Here is a 15,636-nt window from a genome sequence, read left to right as displayed (position 1 = left end):
GCTGCTTGCTTTTCCGCATCGTCTTGGTTCATTCAGGCTCCGGCCTTGGCAGTATCCATTTGGTGACTCGAATCCTGGCTCCCACCTCTGCCCAAGAGGCCGTCAATCCCACGTGAACCAACGAATCGTGTGACTTATGCTCGTAGACAGAGGTCATCGAGACAGGTTCCCCATGTGAACGTTGTCAAAGAACCTGAGTATTCGGTTGAAAACTCTAGGAGCTTTGGGCCCTTCACGGACACGGAAATCGCTGCGAATGCTGGCTTCTACCTCGGCCCCCTGTGGTAAAGGATTCCAGGAGGGTGGGTATCAGAAGCGGTCTGAGACATCGCGTAGGTAGAGCTTTTTACGAACCAGGACGTCCATAAAGCGGCTTAAGAAGAGCCCACACTCACTCGGGGCAAGTCAGCGTGTGGTCAGCCACGGACGAGGGCGTGAGCCGGAAAGCTGACGTTCAGGGAATAAAACGAAGTCGCCCAGCCGGCCGCGTTACTGCGATTCCTGGAACAGCTGTCTTCGGAAGGGAGGGGCCGTGCAGAGACCGGCAAGCACGTTTGGGTTTTCGTCCGCGGGTGGTAAAACCGCGAGTTCTTTCAAAGGGACGTCAGATACCGGTGTTCGGCAGGGAGACCGGCCACCTTGAGATGCTCAGGCCGTGGCAACATTTGTTGCCTTTTTGTGTAGACTCAAATCCACGCGAGTTAACGTCTAGCGAACAGAAACCGTTTAGGCCGCAGGTGCCCGTTCCTGTAGCTACTGGTGTGCCCCCCCACCTCCCCCCCGCCTTGGCGGTGCTGCTCGGGACTGTACCCGCCACCTTCCCGGCCGCTGTCCCGCAAAGGCGCCGGCGAGCGACGGGCCAGCGGTCTGTCTACACAGGCACGTCCGACCGCGGCCCCAACCCCGGCGAACCCGTTACCCTCACGGGCCGCGGACCACGGCCCTACCTCGTCCGTCCCCCTTCTGGGCGCGCAGCCTGGAACGCGGTGGTGGCCTCGCTCTCCTCGGCGCCCTTCTCGACGGCCGGGTGTCTCCCCGGAAGCAGCTTCCGAAGACCGCGCTTTCGCTCGTCCATTCCTGGTAGGAGACAGGCGGTGGATCAGCACACACCGGAGCCGGAGGGCAGCGGACACGCGAAGGCAAAGCGCGTGGGGCTCCGCCCCCGCCCCCCCCCCCCCCAGACGGCGCACGCCCGGGGGGCGGGGGCGGGGGCGGGGCGCGGACGTGGGGGGCCGCCGGACTCGGCCGCCCCTCAGGGCCCCTTCACCGGCTGCTCTGCGCGTCCCGCCGTACACCCAGGGGCGCTCTCGAGCCCGGAGGGACCGGAGACCCGGCACCGGCTCCTGAGGTCGCTTCCCGCGTTCAACGGGGCTCCAACACAGCTTCGCACGGGGGGGCTCCGTGGTTGCAGCACGTGTGTCCCGGAGCGGGTCAAGGCACGGCGGTGGGGGGTGGGGGGTGGGTGGAGGCCGGCGTGCGCGGGGAGCCCGCCACCCCAGGAGCCGGGGGGTTGGGTGCCGCGGGTGTGCGCATGGGGGGCGGGGGGGCGGGTCCTGCTTTCTGCCTGGTTTTCAAAGCGGGGGGTGGGGGTGGTGTCTGTACAACTGGAAAAGCTGAAGACGCTGTGTAAACTGACAAACTCTGTCTCCACTGCTACTACCTTTTAACCCGTTTGGCCTGTAACTTTTTTAATTTTTGAGAGAGAAGAGATGAAGTGCAAGTGAGGGAGGGGCAGAGAGAGAGAGACACAGAATCCGAAGCGAGCTCTGGGCTCCGAGCTGTCAGCACAGAGCCCGAGGCCAGGCTCGAACTCACGGACCCTGAGATCATGACCAGAGCTGCTTAACTGAGCCACCCAGCTGCCCCCAACTTGTAACTTTTTAAACTAACCTGTCAGGCCCAGATTGTTCCAGGGAACTGGGAGAACTTCCCTCTCACTTCTTTGGCTTGTGACCCTGACCCAGGGTGGGCGCAGGGCAGGCTTGCTCGAGGCCACGAGGTGTCAGGTGGGGTTCTCGAGGAGGACGACACAGCAGGGCCCGGGGAGAGTCTCCACCACCACCTCCCGGGTTCGTCTGTCCCTCAGCCAGGAAGGGGCTCACTAGCAAGTGACTCAGCCGGGGGAGCGCGGCCTAGAGCTCAGAGGGGCCCCCGCGACCGGATGGGCGCAGGGCGCGCTCCCCAGGCCTCTGGTCTCCCCTCCACTTACCAGGAGGCGCCTGGAAGCGACAGCTTCCGTCTTCGTGGCCCACCCACCCCAGGGTGCTCGCCTTGGGCCACCCGCCTGGCCACTCTCCTCGTTTGGGGGCCGGGCGGTCTTACCAGGAAAAGCTGGCGAGTTCGCCCCGAACGGCTGCTCCCTGCGCGCAGACAACCGGCTGGAACCAGGAGGGAGTGGCCAGGTCCCAGGCCAGGCTCTGCAGGCTGGGGCCGTGCCCCTTCTTCTGGCCTCAGTTTCTCCACCACGTGAGGACGTCAGGATTAACCCACCGGGTCCTCCCAAGCGTCAAACAGAATCAACACACGGTTGCCTTCCAGTCCCTGCGGCAAGTCCTAGAAATGAGCAGGAGCGTCTGGGGGAAAAGACTAAGAGGCCTTCAAGTTTTAAGAGCTTCGAGTCTCAATCCACAGGATGCAGCCTGTTAGACTACAGGAAGACACGGGATTATAAATCCGCACAATCATTACGTCTTTTATTTACACGTAGACATCAGTAGACTTGAAACAAAACCAAATGCGACCTGTACGGAAATTCTTTAATTCTCTTTATTTTCACACATTAAAAAATGAAACACACTATACAAATGGTTTTTCATAGCAGACTACACGTGGGTCCGTGAGACTTGCTCTCAAAGGGGGTGCTGCCAACGCCGATGCCCGAGGACGGCGGCCGTCGGCCTCGCAGCCAATGGACTGGTTTAAATGCGGTAGCATGCAGCCCTCGGGGCGCGACGCCCCTCTTCTTAAATTAGGTTAAATGGCGTCGGTGTCCGTATTTACAGACTTGAAACGTGTCAATCCTGAGCAGTTCTGATGTTCGTCTGAGACCGGCCGGTGGGAGCCTCGGTCTCGGTTTTAAAAAGGGAGGTCCGGACGGCGCCAGGCTGGCTGCTGCGAGCTGGATGGAGCTCTTCTCTCGGCCCGGAACTACCTGCTGCGGCTCGCACAGGCAGACCCTTCCGGAAGGGCTAAGCCAAGTAACTGTAGGTGTCCTTTTCCCCATCAACTCGCTCCAGATATTCCTTCTCGATCAGAATGTCAATGCATTTCTGGGCATTATTTTAAAAAAGAGAGAAGTCGTGACAGGAGGAAAAAAAACACACATATTACCGAAGAGATGGGCCACCCTCACCGGGGATCTCCCCTGCACCACCGAGAGCCCAGTCAGGGCAATTCAGCCCATCCACCGCGTCCCCGAATGGAGTCCCCTCAGTGCCCGTCTCCTTAACGGCCTCGCTGAGGTGACCGAGTGTCTTTAGAGCCGGCACGGGGCCACAGCCTCCCAGCACCCCAGGCGCCGGGCCGCCCGGGCCGGGTGCTGCGGAGGCCACGGGGCGGGAACCTCGCGGTCGCTCTGTCCTGAGTCACCGGCAGGGACTGGGGGGCGGTGGGGACTCCTGAACAAGCCAGCGCCCCACTGTCGGGGCCCCCGCACCGGCTGCCGGTGACTCGAGCGGTCTCAGGACGCCTCGGACTTGCTACCTGGAGAAGCCCGTGGCTGCCCCTGGAGCCGGTGCTCACACAGCAAGGGGGAGCACCCCGTGGCCGGGCTACAACTGGGACACAGCCGAGCGGGAACTCTACAGGTCGTTTACAGAGTCCCGAGGGAGGCGAACTGCTGTGGGAGCGAGATTCGGGCCACAGGGGGCAATGTGAGGGAGGCAGCGAGGGGAAGCTTCGGGAACGCTGGTCACCTTCTAACTCTCGATTTGGGTCTTGGTGTACAAGTGTATTTACTCTGGGAAAATCAGCAAACCGGACACTCAGGACGCGTGCACCGCTCGGTGTACGTGTTTCGATAAAAGGTTTTAAGCTTAAGCCCATTTCCTTTTGTAGAAACCTAGTACGTATGGCTATGCCAAGGGCCGTCGGCCTCGTTTTCGTTACACCTTGCTCTCCTAAAACGACACACGGGCAGCTTCTGCTGTGTGGCTCTTGTACCTTGATCACTGGGACCCGCGGCTTGAACCTCGAGGACAGCTGAGTCAGCACTTCTCCGAGCAGCTGCTGGTGCTTCAAGACCTTCCGCATCTTCATGATCCTCACGATGGCCGCCTGGTCACCCGTCACCCGGGGAGGAAAAACCGGGACACGTCACGGTTACAACCGTTCAGGGACATTCGGGACAACTAGCAAACGGGCCGCCGAGGGCCGTGTCCGCGCAGAGGACTGCGATTTCACACACGGTCACAAACGCACGGCAGGATATGTGTTTCAACTCTAACAGAATAAACACGGTCTACTTTGGTCTCCTCGGCAGTTTTAATAATATCACCCGACTACAGAGCGTTTTAAAAATGAGAAAACACATCCTGAGATCACTGTTGCACTATCGGCTAACTTGGATGTCAATTAAAAAATTCATTTTTATATAGAGCATGGGGTGGGCGGGGGGGAGAAAACACGAGTCTGCAGAGCCGCAGAAGCTGCCTCGCTGTGACCCCCTCCCCTGCCCCGTCGGGACGCGAACTCGCCACGTTCTCTGCGTCCATCCGCTTCCTTCCTCTGCTCCACTCGGGGCCCGTCACCGTCCCCGCACCCGCTCCCAAGTCCCAGCCACCCCACGACCCCGCGGGGCGCCAGAGCGGCGTCACTCTCTGTGAGGGGTCGCCACCCCACGCGGGCCCCAAGTCACCTGAATCAGCAGCTTGCGGTCCTCCTCGATATTTTTGTGTGTGGTCTCTTGTTCCTGCTTCTGTTCGGTTTTCATCGGCACGTTGATATTAACCCTTAACTTTTTACTGCCGGGAAAACGGAGGAGACCGGTCGCTGTCGCTTTAAAGGACAGGTGCTCAAGGCCCATGTGTGACCTTTATAAAGCCTCTGCTACCCGAGCCCCGTCCCCGCGTCCCACTGCCCGGCCCCCCCGCCCCCCCGAGGTAGTTTCCACCTCTGTGAGAAGCTCGGCCCCCAGCAGGCCCCAGGCCACCGCCCCTCGGTGGCTTCCTGCCTGGCCGGTAACAGGCCACCCGTGTCACGGGAGAGCCGGCGCCTCTATCTGCTCTCCCAAATTTCGTCAAATGAGACAAACTCGAGGCACTGGGACAGACAGAGGCCCAAAGGTCCCCGGCCAGCCATTTAAGGGGACGCTTGCCCGGTGGAGAAACCACCAGACACGGAACCGGAGGCAAGCGGCAGATGACCGAGGCCCACGCCGTGCCCAGCCTCCGTCCGCAGGGATGCGAGGGGACGAGTCTGTGGTCCAGGACCATCCACCTGGCAGATTTTCCTTACTTTTTATAACCGAGATACAATTTGATTAAGGTGTCTGGCTTCAATTCCACCTCATCAACGTTCGCGTTCTCGTCTTCCAGAACCTACAGGACAAGAGCTGTTACCACATCATCTCAGGAAAAGGATCTCGTCTAGCTCAACACGGAACGTGCACAGACATACCAGTAACTTCGACTTCAATAAAATCTGTAGGACTTGTGCCAAAATGTCCTGCAATTGAAGAGAAAAAGGTAAGTTGCATTTTTCTTTGCAACACAAACCACACACACACGACCTCATAGTTGATTTTTGGCAGGAACACAGGAGTCCCCCCCCCCAGACAGGAGAATGTACCCAGGGAGAAGGAGGTGGTGACTAGGAGGTCCCCTAAGTTCACTACCGCCAGCGCCTACTTGTCAAAGGGAAGCCAACCCCTCTGTGGCTCTGACCACCTCGTGGTAAAAACTGCCGATGCGGTTACAAACGTTAGAAGCCACGCTGATCTTGTCACTACAGGAACCTATCCGTCCATCCTGGACACGGTCACCACAAAAGCAACGTCCGAGGGCTCCCGCACGACGGTGGAGGACGCTGCTCATGGACGCGAGGGACTCGGCGGTGGCGACCCCGTCCTCCACCTCCTGCGGGGAGCCCCAGGCGCCACACGGGGCCGCCGGCCGATTCCTCACCTGTAAACGTGGGTGGCGGGTCTCGGCCTCCTCCTCCTCCAACTCTGTGACCCCGTGACGTGGACACCACCACCTGCCCAACTTCAGTCCCCCGGACGCACCCCATACCTCCTACCCAGGCGCACGGAACACCCCCCGCCCTTCACGGACACCCATTCTGGTCACGTGACCAGCTCAGATTCACAGGTCTGGGGCACTGCCGGCTGCATTCACAGCACCGCCACCAGAGGCCGCACTTCCGAGCCTGACCTGACAGGGGAGTGCTGAGCTCGGAGGCCAAGGCCAAGGGCCCTGTCAGCCCTGTGGGGCGGGGCCGAGGGCGGCCTCAGCCTCCACCTGAGTCCAGCCCTCCTGACGAGATGAGACAGACTCTTACACACAAAGGGGCAAATTCACTCTGTCATTAGAATTTGAAGATGTACTCTGGATTGACTTGAAGCATCATCAAAAAATAAACACTTTCCTGAGGCCCCTGGGTGGCTCAGTCGCTCTGCTGTCTGGCTCTGGGTTTCGGCTCAGGTCATGATCTCACGGTTTGTGAGTTCGAGCCCCCACATCGGGCTCTGCGCTGGCAGCCTGGAGCCTGCTTGGGCTTCTCCCTCTCCTCTGACCCTTCCCTGCTTGCTCTCTCTCAAAATAAATAAACAAACTTAAAAAATAAATACTTCCCTAAGTGACATTCAGTAAGGCCAGTGTTACCCTGTCAGCAAAACCAGACAAAAACATCCCAAGAGAACAACAGACCAATAACACTCCTATGAATGTAGATGTAAACTTCCTCAAGAAAATACTAGCAAACCAAGCCCAGCACATAAAGAATATCATATACATGCCCAAGTGGGGTTTACCCCAAGAAGGCAAGGGTGGCAACGTAAGAAAAGCAATGACTATAATATACCATATTAATAGACAAAAAGCATATTTTTATCTCGACAGAGCAGAAAATGCAGTTGAACAAAATGCAACACTCTTTCATCATGGAAAGATTAAAAAAAAAAGACTAGAAGGGAACTTCTTTAATAAAGGGAATCTAAGAAAAACCTACAGCGATTGTCACCCTTAATAGTAACAAACTGAAGCTTTCCCCCAAGGTCAGGAACAAGACAAGGGTGCCTGTTCTCACCACCTCTAGTCAACACTGTGTGGGAAATTCCAGCCAGAACAATCAGGCAAGAAGAAAAAATAAAAGGCATCCAAACAGGGAAAGGAAGAAGTAAAACTAGCTGTATCTGCAGATGACATGATACTGTGAAACCCCTAAAGAAGCCTCAAAAAAAAAAAAAAAAAAAAAAAAAGTTCAGCCAGGTTGCAACATATAAAATCAATACGCAATAATCAATTATATTTCCATATCCAGAAATGAACAATTCTGTTTCCAAAAGTACCAAACACAACACTTAGGAATAAATTTAACCAAAGTGCAGGCTTACACACTCAAAACTGAAACACGTGAGAGGAATGAAACACAACCTACATAAAGAGAAAGCGGCTCACGCCACGGACTGGAAGGCCCCCACTGGCAGGACGGGGACACCCCCCAAAGCAGCCCAAAGCTTTGATGCGTCTCTATCACAGCAACAGCTGCCTTCTTTTGGACACAGACCAGCTAATTCTGAAATTCACATGGAAATGCAAGCGACCCAGAGGAGCCAACACAATTTTGACAAAGAACAAAGCTGGAGGTCTCTGTTTCAAAACTTGCTACAAAATAACCGCAAACAAGGCACTGTGGATTTAAGAACTACAGATCACCGGAAAAGAACGAAGAATCCAGAAATTAGCCCATTCACCTACGGCCATCTGATTTTCAACAAGGCAGTCCCAATCAACGGGGAGACACGTCTCTAACCCTGAATCAGGCCCCGGCTCCTTAGCCCTGACCCTAAAGGCATGCGCGACAAAAGAAAAAGGGGCTCTGGGTACACAATATATAAGGAATTCTTACAACTCAACGGTAAGGGCAACCCAAATAAAAAATGGGTATGGGCAGAGCGTCTGAATAGACATCCCTCCAAAGAATAGATATAAACGGCCAGGAAGAACACGAAAAGACACGTCATCAGCTGTCGGAGAAATGCAAATCAAACTACCGACGAGGTATTACGTCATACCCACTAGGCCATAATAGCCGTAAAGAAAGGAAGCCAGGGTCGGGGGGCCCTCCCATGCTATGCTGCTGGCGGTGTGCACGTGAACCGGTGCCTGGCAGTGGCTCGGAAGTTAAATCTGTCACGACTCGAACGTTCCAGTCCTTGGCATCCACCCAAGAAAACTGAAAACAGGTTCTTACAGAGACACGCATATGAATGCACACAGCATTGTTATTCCCAATAACCACACGTAGAAACAACCCCAAGGCCCACCAACTGATGAGGGGGTCAACATAACGTGATCCACGCAGACGCTGGAACGTATTTCAGCCGGTAACAGAATGAAACATACACGCCATCACGTGGAGAAACCCTGGAAACATGCCAAGTCAAAGGCACACACGCTCTGACGCCATTATCGTGAAGAGCCCAGAGCGGGCAAATCCGGAGAGACAGGAAGTAAGTTAATGGGGCTCAGCGGCCGAGGAGAGGAGCAGAGGGTAGTTCCTGCTAACGGCTAATGGGTCTCTTTTCGGGATGACAGGAGTGTTCGGGAATCGAGACCGCGATGGTGGCTGTACGACCTTGTGAATAAACACTCAACTGTCTACTTTAAGATGCTGAAATTTATGTACGTGAAATACAGCGCAATAAAAAATACGGCCAATAAACAGGAAGAAAAGCACTGTAATCAAGTGACGTTTAAGCCTCCAAGGAAAAGCTTAGCTGGGAAGAGGGTTGACGCTGGGTTAAACGAACGTGCGAAAGCAGGTCATGTGCATCCGTGTGAAATCAGAGACCTCCACGCCGTCTCCCCACCCCCTCCCTTCAATGCTCACAAGAGGAGACGGGAACTGGACACGTCACAGGGGCCAAGTAACGGGAAGGTACCATTTTGATCTGAGTGCTGTCAGTCAGCTGCTGCACAGCATACGCGTCTTCTGTGTTGTACTGAAGCAGGATCGCCATCTGGAAGGTGGATGCCTTCGAGGCCCCCCATATAAGAGAAAGAGAAACGGAATTTAAATGCGTGGAAAAGCCTCCAAAAATACACAGCTTAAGGCTGAAGAAGTTACGTATGAAACAAATTCTTGCAAAACACGCACAACAGCAGGTCTATTTAAAAGAGAACACAAAGTGTCACAGCTCCACTGCGATGTACCGCTCTCCCGAAAGACGTCACTTACCGCCTTTCGAAGGTTAAAGTAATTTGGAACTTTCTTCTAAGACGTTTTGTCTACGCAAATACACACTATTTATGCATCCACACTCATTTACATAAGCATGCGTAAAACACACAAATCCTCTTTAGGGGAAGAGACCCTAACGGACATCTTCCCTCTGCCACATATACACCGGGATCGCGAGGAGGCGGCTCCAGTTACCCCGGGCCTCAGCCTCTCCCGTAGAACTGAAATGGGAGTCACGCAGTTCTTATCACTTAGTAGTCAGTGCTGCCGAGAGCACCGAGGGTCAATATTAGCAGGAAACTGCTTTGCCAAAGGAAAAGGGCTATCGTCGTAATTCAGTACAGGAAACTCTGGCTTTTTGAGCCACGCGGTGTGCATCGGGCAGGATCTGTGCCAAATGCTTATTAAACACATTATTTTACTTAATCTTCATGTCACTTCCAAGGTATAAGCACTGGCACCCCCGTTTTATGGAGAATAAAACTGAGGCATCGGTGCATCACCTGCCCCTCAGCGGGAAAGCATCCAAACTCCTCTGACTCTGAGAACCGCACTTTGCCGGAAGCTCGACCCTAGATGCTGACGCACGAATCACTGGATTCCGATCTCTACAACTTGTCTTATCCTCATTTAGACTAAAAAAATATATTCCGAAACAGAGGGTGATCTTACCTGCAAAGTGTATCGATTTTTGAAGCAGTTGGTTACCAATTCTCCTTTGGACAGCTGATACAGCCAGGTCAGTTTTCTGCCACTGTGACGGCTAGCGTAAAAAGCTGTGAATCGCTGATAACTGCGTTCCAGCTGGATAAAAGGATAGCATTGTGTGGAATACGTATCTCACCCCAGTCCGTAGTCAGCACTTCCAATAAACACACCTCCAAACGTACGGTACAAAACGCTCACTACATAAACGTGAAACCCGAGCGGCGGGGGGTGGGGGTGGGGGGTGTGACTCTTGCAAGGCACACTGGCTGAGGCACGAGAGGAGAACGCGGAAACGCACTCTGATGGTCAGGCAGGCGGCCACCGCCACGGGGTTCGGCAGAGCACCGACGAGGCTCCGTGTCCGTGAGCCAGCTCGCGGGCCGTGCGGGCCGTGTGGGCCGGCGCGGAGGAGGCCGGCCTCCGGACCCCCCGCCCTGCCCGCCGCGCACTCGCCGTGGGCTCGCGGCCAAGGCCGCCCTTTGCGTTCCGCCGGGCACTAGCAGAACACGAGACGGAGCCGCCCTCACCTCTGACGGCAAGGCGAACGTGCAGGACTGCTGGAAGGGCCACGACCCGGAGCTTAGCACCTGGATGCTGAAGTCCACTGAGGCGGGGTGAAAAGGCAGGAACACGGTTAGTCCCACACACTGAAAGATGCTGCCGTTCAAATAAACGTGGACTGCTTCGTATTAAAAGAAACACACTGAATGAAAACACTCTGCTTCAGTAGGAAATTAAGAACCGGATGTATTTCAGTTAAATGATTTTACTCTGTGAAATTTAGTGAAAGGTCAAAGAGCCAGAAACTCTTTTCCTCAGAGCTACCACATCAGATGCCCGCCCCGCTTCCTGTGCGTCAGCGCCCTGCCGGCCTGGGGTCCGCTCAGGTGCCCCCAGCTCGCCAGGCACGGACACCGCGCAGCCGCAACTCAGGAAGCAAAATCCCCAGACGTGAACAGCTACCTTCGGTGTGTTTCCTGTACGCCCACTACTGCCGACACCACCGCCCCCCCAACACTACACGTAACACAAACTAAATCAGAACAGAAGTCTCATCAGTACCAACAGCTGACGAGCTCACTGGCAGAATTGCCAAATTTAACAGTGGAATAGCGCTTCAGCTTTGGGGAGAAATGAAATTCCCATTTTTCATGTGAAAAGACAACATTAACAAGCAATGATGTCTGCATCGTCCGCCAACATCCCCCAGAGCGGACCTGACGGGGGGCGGGCGTGGCCCTGGGAGCGAGTCCTGGCACCGTAGCGATTGGGAGCCATGGAGTCTTTGGTTAGTTTGACTCTGTAATCTATACACCAAGTCAGTCTCTTATAATTCACCAAAAAAAAAAAAAAAAAAAAAAAAAAAAAAAAAAAAAGGCAAGAACTGATCCCAACTAAGGTTAAAGAAATTTATGAAGTATTAAACCGTGTGGAGCCCTGAGCTGGCAGATATCCCGGGGGTGGGGGGTGGCCATGCCAGCAAGTGGAAAACCCCAGGGCTCAGCCCTGGGTCCCCTGGGAGAGGCCGGTCATCTCCTAGGCTCACACGCGACTCAGGAAGACCATCTGGGAGGTGGCACTTGCTATCTGTCCATCCCTGAATCCCTGATAAAGCACCGACCACCCTGACGTAACACTCTGTCATCTCTGTCGCCTGCCACATAGGGCACGGACTTCCCGAAGAACACTGCCTATAAAAGCGGCTCATAAACACGTGGGTACTCACAGTCTAGCGGTTCTGAGTTCGTCAGGTGCTTTTTGAACTGCTCATTCAAATCTTTGCTCACACCAATGTCTTGAAACATCCGCTGAAGTTTAGAGGTATATTCAAAACCACAAGCTTGCTGAAATGAACCCAGACAACCGTCTCATTAATTTCTATTAGAAACAGAAGTGTATATAAGGGAATCTGATGGAAATCACACACGACATAGGCTTAACCATAGAAAATGACTACTGAAGCTAGTGACACTGAACCACATCTCACAGCATCAGTATGTGCAGATTCAAACCAGTAGGCTACTATTCACACAGTAAGTATCATCTGAGCACCTAAGAGCAAGGATCTCTAACGGAATGCGAGGAGGACAGACTTTACTACTCTTACCCACTGTTATCAGCTGACACGTGTGCCCCCCAAACTCCGGCGCTAAAGCCCTAACCCCCAGTGTGATGGTATCTGGAGGCAGGGTCATGAGGAAATGATTACGTTTAGATGGAGTCACAAGGATGGGATCCTCGTGATGGGATTAGCGCCCGTGTAACAAGGGACCAGCGTGCTCTCTGCCTGCCACATGAGGACACGGTGAGAAGGTGGCCGTCACCAGGTTGGGAAGAGAGTCCTCACCAGAAACGGCTTCAGCCGGCCCCTCGACCTTGGTCTTCCCTGCCTCCAGAACTGGGAGGATAGACCTGGGTGGTTCCAGCCTCTAGTCTGTGGTATTTTGTTACGGCAGCTTGAGCAGAATTAGCTACCCACACAACAGTAATTTCAGGTCTCAGACACGTGACAGCGCCTGGCAGGCCAGGAGGCACCGAAACAAGAGCAGGCAGAGGGCAGAGGTGGCTGAATGACAAAACAGGTGCTCAACGGTGGAGTCCGATGCCTTCTGTCCTCCTGAGGATGTGACCACTGAGGATGTGAACTGAACCCGGAGCAAAACGAAACACCCGCCAACTCAAAGTCGACCCAACACACGTGTGGGCTGAGCCACTGGAGCAGTTCGGGGGGAGATGGGGGGGGGGTGGGGGGGTGGGAACCAGCTGGCGCTCCGGTGGCCAGTGCGGCACAGCCCGGCCAACGGAACCGAGGGGCCCCCGAGGGCAGGGCGGATGGTCAGCAAAGCATGCGGGGCCCAGGACAGCCCGTGCCGTTCGAACTCCATTAGCTACAGACCACTGACGACAACCTGGGACAATGAAAATCTTTCACAGCGATTTAAAAACTTTTTTTTCTCGGAAATGATGAAATTTACCTTTAGTTTAGAGATCATGCTTGCTTCGGCATCATCACTGGCACTGTTCTGATGTACGAGTCTTTTGGCCAGCATCTTTGCATAGAATTTCTGGAACACGTCTTTATCCTCTATATACTTGAAGACCACCATCTAGTGAAGTCACCGAGAGAGCACACTTAGTGCACTGAAAAGCCACAGTCACCGAACACACGCCGGCAGCTGACACGCGTGCTTTGTTTTGTCCGGCCTGTGTGCCAACGTTTACGACGGTACAAATACCACCCGTAGTCTTGAAATATTTTTGTCAACCGCTGAAACCACATTAACTTGGTCTAGACTCGGCACTAATGAGGAAAGTACAAATGCTAAAATTCATGACTCAGTTTAGGGAGTAAAACCACAGATTCAAAGCAAAATAAATGACCCAATGACTTTTCACATTCCAGACACCCTGTACCAATAACCTTAAAAGCTGCAGAGAAATGGCTACCGGGAACGGTGCGTTAGCAAGCGCCTTACCACTTGGTTGAGCGTGTCTTCTAGCTCTGCTTCTTCTGGGTTCTTGGAACTGAAAGTAAAAAGAAGGCATACTGTTTTCAAACAGATCAGCCAACAGTTGTTAATGAGCAAGCACCACTCGGCTAACATGACAGAATGTGGCTGTGAACACTCGAACACTCAGTTCTGTCCAGATGAACGCGTGAAGACAGAGGCAAAGTTGTCTTACCTATGGCTGTGTGGCGATCTTACGCTGAAACTATCGCAGAAGAACCCGCTTACAAAATAATCGACATCCAAGATGAAAAGCAACGGAAGACACTTATAAGAAGCTCCCCCAGACATTCAAGTTTTCCTTTCAGATAATCTATTTAAATACAAATAAATAAAAGCCGACGGCCTTCTACAATATGCTCTAACTTTGAAAAAAAATGAAAAAGGCATTTAGTTTTTGAGTAGCCTAAACATTAAAGATAATGAAAGGATCTCAAGCACTAAAGCACCACCTTCCTCTGGGGTTATGTCTACACAACAGAGAGTTGTCTTTAACAACCGATTGATTCATTCTATTCTGTGAACAAGTATTAACTGAAAGGTTACTTCAGGGTAAATGCAATTTTGCAGGGTCTACGAGTCCCTCATAGACAGATTCCCTATAAATTTACATCGAATGATCCAGCCACCAACCAAGCTCTGGAGAGGTGCCTCTACCTAAGAACACGTGGCTCAGAAAACCCAGCCCCCCTCTTCACAGGGCCAGGCCGGGGCCACTGCCCCCTGCGGGAGAGCCTCTCTTCTGAGCCCCCTTCACTCGGGAGGAGCGTGTGCTCATGGACGTGGTGCTGCCAGCGGCCTGTCGTCTGTCTGCTGCCCCAGCCTCAATTACAACAACATAGCAAGAGACTTGATGAGGGTCCCTTAGGAAAAGGCAATGCATAAAAGGGACAAGTGCCACCAAACGAAATGAGGGCCTACTAAAACATGTAATTAAAAAACACTGAAGATTTTTATGTAATAGCCTAAAGAAAAAAAAAAGTTAACAGCAGGTCAGAAGAGGCATTCCAATGTGAAGTCCATGTTTATTCCTGGAAAGAATACCTGCACGGATCTGACTACAACTGCTAAATACTACACTGACCAGCACTGCAAGAAACAGAGGAAACCCCCCGAATACTCCATTCTCACTGGCCTTGGGGAAATGGCTTTCTGGCAAAGTTCAAGAGCTAGCTAGTGACCTCATCAAAGGTTTCCCCATGTCTGTCAGGAAGACCACACAGTCGTTAACACAGTAAGTTACGTTAAATTTGCCACACTGAGCCATCACTAGAAAGCTACTGTGTTCTGGAGAATTATTCTTAGTTCCCTGATAAATTTAGCTTGCTAACATTTGACTTAAGATTTCCCCGACTCTACTCTAGGAGAGACTTGTTCGCAGTGTTTTTCTCGGTACGGGCAGGCGTTCTCCGTCTTTTCGCAAGGGGGCTACACAAGCTCGTGAGAGCTAGTACGTTAACATCAAAACCAGGACTGTGTGGAAGCGTGGACAACGCCTGCAGCAGCATTTGCCGAGAGATCTCTGGAAAAGTGAGACAAGCCTTGAGCGCTTCCGAACCGAGAGGAGCCGTCCAAGTGAACGAGAAACGAGAAGCTAAGAACACCCAAACAGACGCGCAAAACCCGGAATGCTGGAAGCACAAGGCACAGAGAGACCCACGCCGGTCGTGCTTCTAGCTCTCACTACACCTGCACACACGTGCACGTGCGCGCACGCACGCACACACACACACACACACACACACACACACACACACACCCTGAGCAGGAAGAAGAGCAGGTGAGAAACCTGGCGGCTGAAATACAAAGAGTACGAGGGGCCCCTGGCTGGCTCAGTCGAAGAGCCCGCCACCCTTGAGCTCAGGGTCATGAGTTGGAGCCCCATGTGAGGTGTAGAGATTACGTACATACATAAACTTAAAAAACAGAGAGAAAACAGAGAATGGCAATAAAACAAACTCATTAAGCGAAGATCAACGTTAGGAGCGCACACGACAACACAAGTGCCACAGTAGCG

At 53.5% G+C, this 15,636-nt stretch overlaps 1 protein-coding gene across 4 annotated transcripts in view; it reads right to left on the bottom strand.

Moving 5' to 3' along the window:
• Positions 1–2,744: 2,744 nt before the first annotated feature.
• CUL1 (cullin 1) overlaps positions 2,745–15,636 on the bottom strand; it is a 106,596-nt gene continuing 93,704 nt past the window's right edge. For 2 of the 4 annotated variants that reach the window (XM_043589814.1, XM_043589813.1), the window contains exons 12-22: positions 13,587–13,635; positions 13,086–13,217; positions 11,837–11,954; positions 10,638–10,714; positions 10,075–10,206; positions 9,104–9,196; positions 5,617–5,664; positions 5,455–5,537; positions 4,856–4,961; positions 4,162–4,275; positions 2,745–3,269 (exon numbers count right to left, since the gene is read on the bottom strand). In XM_043589814.1, coding sequence (XP_043445749.1) covers positions 3,189–3,269; positions 4,162–4,275; positions 4,856–4,961; positions 5,455–5,537; positions 5,617–5,664; positions 9,104–9,196; positions 10,075–10,206; positions 10,638–10,714; positions 11,837–11,954; positions 13,086–13,217; positions 13,587–13,635 — 1,033 coding nt within the window. In that variant the 3' untranslated portion in view covers positions 2,745–3,188. Of the gene's footprint in view, positions 3,270–4,161; positions 4,276–4,855; positions 4,962–5,454; positions 5,538–5,616; positions 5,665–9,103; positions 9,209–10,074; positions 10,207–10,637; positions 10,715–11,836; positions 11,955–13,085; positions 13,218–13,586; positions 13,636–15,636 lie in introns of all 4 variants that reach the window. The other 2 variants (XM_043589812.1, XM_043589811.1) reach the window with 1 other exon arrangement.

This window comes from Prionailurus bengalensis, chromosome A2 (assembly GCF_016509475.1).
Source record: "Prionailurus bengalensis isolate Pbe53 chromosome A2, Fcat_Pben_1.1_paternal_pri, whole genome shotgun sequence".
Classification (NCBI taxonomy): domain Eukaryota; kingdom Metazoa; phylum Chordata; class Mammalia; order Carnivora; family Felidae; genus Prionailurus; species Prionailurus bengalensis.
This window is presented reverse-complemented; position numbering and strand designations above follow the sequence as displayed.